At 41.3% G+C, this 5176-nt stretch overlaps 1 protein-coding gene across 1 annotated transcript in view; it reads left to right on the top strand.

The window, feature by feature from the left end:
* Positions 1 to 3936: 3936 nt before the first annotated feature.
* Positions 3937 to 5176, top strand: part of LOC103522560 (tudor and KH domain-containing protein homolog) — a 7847-nt gene continuing 6607 nt past the window's right edge. Inside the window, exons 1-2 of the mRNA XM_008487661.2 lie at positions 3937 to 4104; positions 4381 to 4510. Of these exons, the coding sequence (XP_008485883.2) occupies positions 3937 to 4104; positions 4381 to 4510 (298 nt within the window). The remainder of the gene's footprint in view (positions 4105 to 4380; positions 4511 to 5176) is intronic.

Here is a 5176-nt window from a genome sequence, read left to right as displayed (position 1 = left end):
AAATTGCTTGTCATTAGACGGAAGCTAGGTATCTAGGTACAGTGGTACACCAGGTACCATAAAATGTTTAGTTCTATAGGTACGTAGTAATAAGTAATATCTCGTGCTTATTATACTGCTCGACTCGAAATAAGACTGAAGTCCCTTCCCTCTAGCAATAATTAGGGTACTACTATTCACTATTAGTGTTAGTGTGCCCACTTGACCCGATTCTGAGCAGGGGGTGAGAGATAAGCGCCTTTCCTTGCTATCTGGAAACCGAAATAAGAAAACAAAATAAGGTAAAACAATTTAATATGGTATGTACCTAATACATCAAGAAAACCCTCAACCTACAATACTCCTACCCTCGACCTGTTGGACGCCCAAGAAACACATGGAAAGGAGCCCAAACTTGAATTGACAAAATTACATACCTAAGCTTGAATTGAGCCCACGCCTTCCTGTTTACCAGGCGAGCGTCTTGATCACTACCACCCACCGAGACAGGACCACTATAGCACGTAGGTACCCGGGTGCCTGTGTAACTACCTTTTTAAGCTTCCCTTGGACTGCAAAGTTCTTTCTCAGGGGGGTTTATTTTCCATCAACAACAATACATACCAAGAAAAGAAATAAGTACATATATACCTACATAATATTATAGGTAGCCATGTACCTACTTGTTATTTGTCAACATACAGCGGGAAGGCTGGTGGGGGAGGTCAAGGAAGTAAGTAAGTATGTACCTAATACTGGCGTACTGCAAACTATATGAACCCCAATAAACATGTGGAAAATCAAAGCTGGAAACATGCTGACCCCAGAGACATTGAAGAACAACATTTACAATCGTGTGAGAGTCTGATAAGAGATTTATAGGTACCTACGTACAAAAATTACGAAAATAAAATTCAAACACAGTAATACCGACGTGGCGTGCCGCAAAAAATTATATAAAATTGTCTTATTATAGGCCGTAGGCCGGGCGTTCCCTACGTTGCGTTATGCGGTTGCTTTGTATCACCTCAAATTCTTGACCTAACTACTTGTACCTCCCAACATTATTTGATAGACGTAGGGACTTTCATTGTATTATTCTGCACAAATCATTTTGATAATGATGGAGAATTGAGCTCAAGGTTTTCGATAGGAATCTACAACCTAATATGTAATAAATGCCTTCACTGTTTTGAATCATTTTATTTGATTGAATTATTTCTGAGCAGGGCGTTTCGCTATATCTACCTGGTTAAGAGACAGAAGAAGCTAATGTTCTAAACAGTTAGAAGGAGCCTACAAGAGTTTTAGCATCTCCACTAGTTTGCTGCAAGAATTTTGGCATCTCCACCAATTTCCAAAATTTTTACCTACTAGAAAATCGAAAATATCGAGACGAGAATGAACTTTGCGTCATGATTTTTTTCACGGCACGAGACAAATTAATATTCTTTGTCTCGATACTCAGACCTATTAACCATAAACAATAAGTCCAAATCTTCTGACCATGACTTGAGTATAAGGTACCTAATCTCAGATTCTGAATTTTAATATGACAAAATATAAAAAATCCCCCAAAAAACAGTTTTTTTTTTTTGGTTTTTTGGCTTTATGGTTTTCTGGACAAAATTTGCACCACCATTTTCGTATTCCTGGTAAAAAGACCTTTAATTTGATATATAGGTCGACCAGGTTTGGATAAGTCCTTCTATGGGGACAGACAGACCGACCGACCGACCGACCGACCGACAGACCGACCGAGCGAGCGAGTGACAGACACCGAAGCGAATACAATAGTCCGTCCCTTATACCTTTTTATTACTATTGTAATAATAAAGGAAGGACGGACTAATGAGGACTTTATCTGTAAATTGTGTAAGATGGGGCATTAATATTAGAAACACAGTAATAGGGACTGCTCTGTGATTGGAAATGATTGAACGTTGAATAATAGAAACTGTGGACTTTTGAATATTAGGTACGGTGAATGTGAAACTTAAATATTAGAAATGATTGAACATTGATATTAGAAATGATGGACCTTATGAATATTAGAAATGGTAGAACTTATATTATGAACAGAGACATCTTGTCCGTAATGCCTGCATTAGGGTGCCTCTAGGATGTGCATAGGAGCCGTAACGTCTATACATGTGCAATTAGAGGTGAAGGCAAAGAGTTGGAATTCTCAAAGACAAACGGTTAAAGAATTATGGGCTGTTATTTGTGGAAACTGCAGAGCTTTTGAACTGAGGCGACTATTCAAGAAAAAAGAAAGAAAATATTTTTGGATACCAAAGTGGAGTCTAAGTCATACTTATTCCGTTTTTCTTTCGAGATTTTCGGGAAATAGGACAATTAATCATTTTCAAAACTAAAAATCTTACTTTCTCTAAACTGCATTAGATAATAAAATCCTTTCTTGACAGTTTACACTCCGTTTATTTTTACAAAGGTATCCAAATGACTAAAAAATGTACATGGAAAGACGTTTGGGCAGCAAAATAATAATGAAAAAAGTCGCTCAAAGTCCCAAGTTCTCTGGTAACAAACTTCATTGAGTTTGTGATTGGTGACATCGTTCTAACTCCAATATCAGTAGAAACCATGATTAGAGTAGGATACTGTCTTGAGGATGAAAAACCCGTAGGACAACCACGTAGTCTATTCCCCCGGCAGTATCATACAATCCGCGCCTAAGCAATCCTTTCTTAATGATAACTACTCAGCCATAATTCCCTTCTTCCATGATTCTTAGTTTCCTTCTTGCCCTAACCTCACACGTCCCTTGTTCCTGAAATCTACATGAGGGAGGAACTTACGGAAACTTTCCTGGCAGATGATGGCCAGGTTCTACGGGTCAAAGTAACCAAATTTAATGTAGAATGACGCATCTGTTAAGAAGAATGTATCGAGTTTCCATATGTTTCTCCCGTTCGTCTCTGTGGCTTCTAGGCTACGTCCACATACCAATGATTTAGAAGGGTAATGGATAGAGCATAGCCTAAGATTCACAAAATGAAGGAATCAAAATGGCGGATCCCCAGTGCTGAATTGTGTAGAAATCAGTCGTTGGAATCAATAAATTACATGGCGGACCTTCCACAAATGTGACCGTTGCGAGGTTGAAGGAATGCTCTATCCATTACCCTTTTTTAGGCTGAATTACACTAGCCCGATACTCCTTCTTTTTCTTCGCCTTATCCCGTGGAGGTAAAGACGGGGTCGGCGTTTTTCGTCAGTCTCTCAATCAGCCCTAGCTAGGGTGATTGCTTTGGCCGAAATATTTTCGTCGATGACCTGTTTCAGAGTATTGGGCTAGTGTAATTCAGGATTGGAATCTTCGACACATAAGAAATACGATTACTTCGGCGTTCAAGCCTCGTCCAGATCATCTTCGCTGTCCATATTGCTGGAAATGGAGCTGCCCAGTCCTGTCTCCTGCGCCTCCATGAACAGTTCTGGATTGGCCATCTCCATAACACGCCAAGCAAGACATGTCGTGTTCACAATGGTCGTGTTGAGCTCGCAATACGCCAGGGCAGATTTCTTGAGGAGGTCGCATTGGAATTCGTCTGCTATGAGGAGCAGGGAGGCTACGTTGTCCGGAGAGATGACTTCGAGAAGGTTGCGCTCGCAGATGGATTTCAGTCCTGGTGGAGAAGAAGTAAAATTAGTACATTATTTCCAAGAGGTTCGATAGAGGAGACTGTAACTGCCGCGGTCTTATCGTCCCAAAAGGGAAGAGAAGGAAGCCAGGATAGGAGAAAGCCAGCCGTTTTGAGAACGAACCTTATCCGTTCAAGATAAAATCCGCTCTCTAAGCAGTAGAGTCTACGGTGTACCCTTTGACAGTTAAGGTTCACTCCTTTTTTTCGTCCAGACTCGTCTGTATGGTGGCTTCGCTTATGTTATCAGGCAGGGTGGATACTGGAAAATAATAATCCTTCATGCTGAATGATTAAAGACTTCCCCGTCTCTTCCACGGGTCTCTGTAATACAAGTGTTTTAGCTTGCTCGTTCCTTTATGCTCTGTCGGTCGGCAAACTCTTGGCTTGGAATGAAAATGGCACGTTCAGCGGAGAACGGCCCCTTACTTGGCGCCCGAACGCTAATGTTCCGTCCGCGAGTGAAAAGTCGATAGTCCGACCGTGTTTACACTAAAGGATACCTATCCTAAGTAAGTTGCGCGACTAAAGAACTATGCCGGTAGGGACCGTCGGAAAACCAAAAAAAAGTAAACCCGGCTAAGGTGGGTTAAACACCCCAAAATATGAGTCACCTCTCCAAAGAATTCGTATATGAATGAAATGAACAGGAGCAAAGATTGGTAAAATAGAACTGCACAAAGTCCCACTTCGACGTTTAGAGTGTCTTGCTCCAAACTCTCCTTGAAGATAGTGTCCTGTACATGTTCAACTACTTGAGATGCCTTTCGACACTGTACGCCGAGTATACAAGACTCTGGCGCGTGACTCAGGGTCATGTGTCCACATAGTACAGGGAGGGCTAGGGGTCATGATCGGGTCAGGTAACTTGTAAGCCACTCAGTGTATGTCAGTAATAAATGTTGAACTGTAAGAAGAAGGATCGGAAAAGGGCACAAGTCTACCCAGCCGCGGAAAGCAGTCGAAGATTTAGTCAGTCTTATGAAATGTTTTGCGAAGTTAGGTGTCACTTGATGAGGTTTTACTTGCAAGTCCGCTTACATAAAAAAAAAAAAAAAAAATGCTAAAATGAAAGAAAGGGGTCCACTCGTTATTGTTGTGCTTCCTTGGAGGAAGTAGCTACTCCACCCCTACCGTTTTGCGAGCAATGCGGTAGACAGCTCTTAAGGCAGTAGTTTTTAGTTCGACCTACATTTCCTTCTTCACGAGTTCGTTTAATAGTTCATATAGATGTGCCTGATACACCTGGTATAACTTTTTGAGTGACTTCTAGAGGAACTCCGACGGGTAACCAACTTGAAAGGACCATTCCAAATATTGTATTCTAGAGAAGGGCAGGCCCCACTTTAAATAGGACTTGTCTATTCCAAGCAAGAGTCTTTACGAACGGAAGAGAATGAGTATACTGTATAGGACAGGAGGAAAACTAAAGCCTTACGATGCTCATTCTTGAGGAAACATTGTCAAGAGGAGACAGTTTGCAGACCTGATCGGATAATCGGCACATTCGCACCAAGCTAAGGGCGGGA

Source organism: Diaphorina citri, unplaced genomic scaffold (assembly GCF_000475195.1).
Source record: "Diaphorina citri unplaced genomic scaffold, Diaci psyllid genome assembly version 1.1 scaffold9262, whole genome shotgun sequence".
NCBI lineage: Eukaryota > Metazoa > Arthropoda > Insecta > Hemiptera > Psyllidae > Diaphorina > Diaphorina citri.
This window is presented reverse-complemented; position numbering and strand designations above follow the sequence as displayed.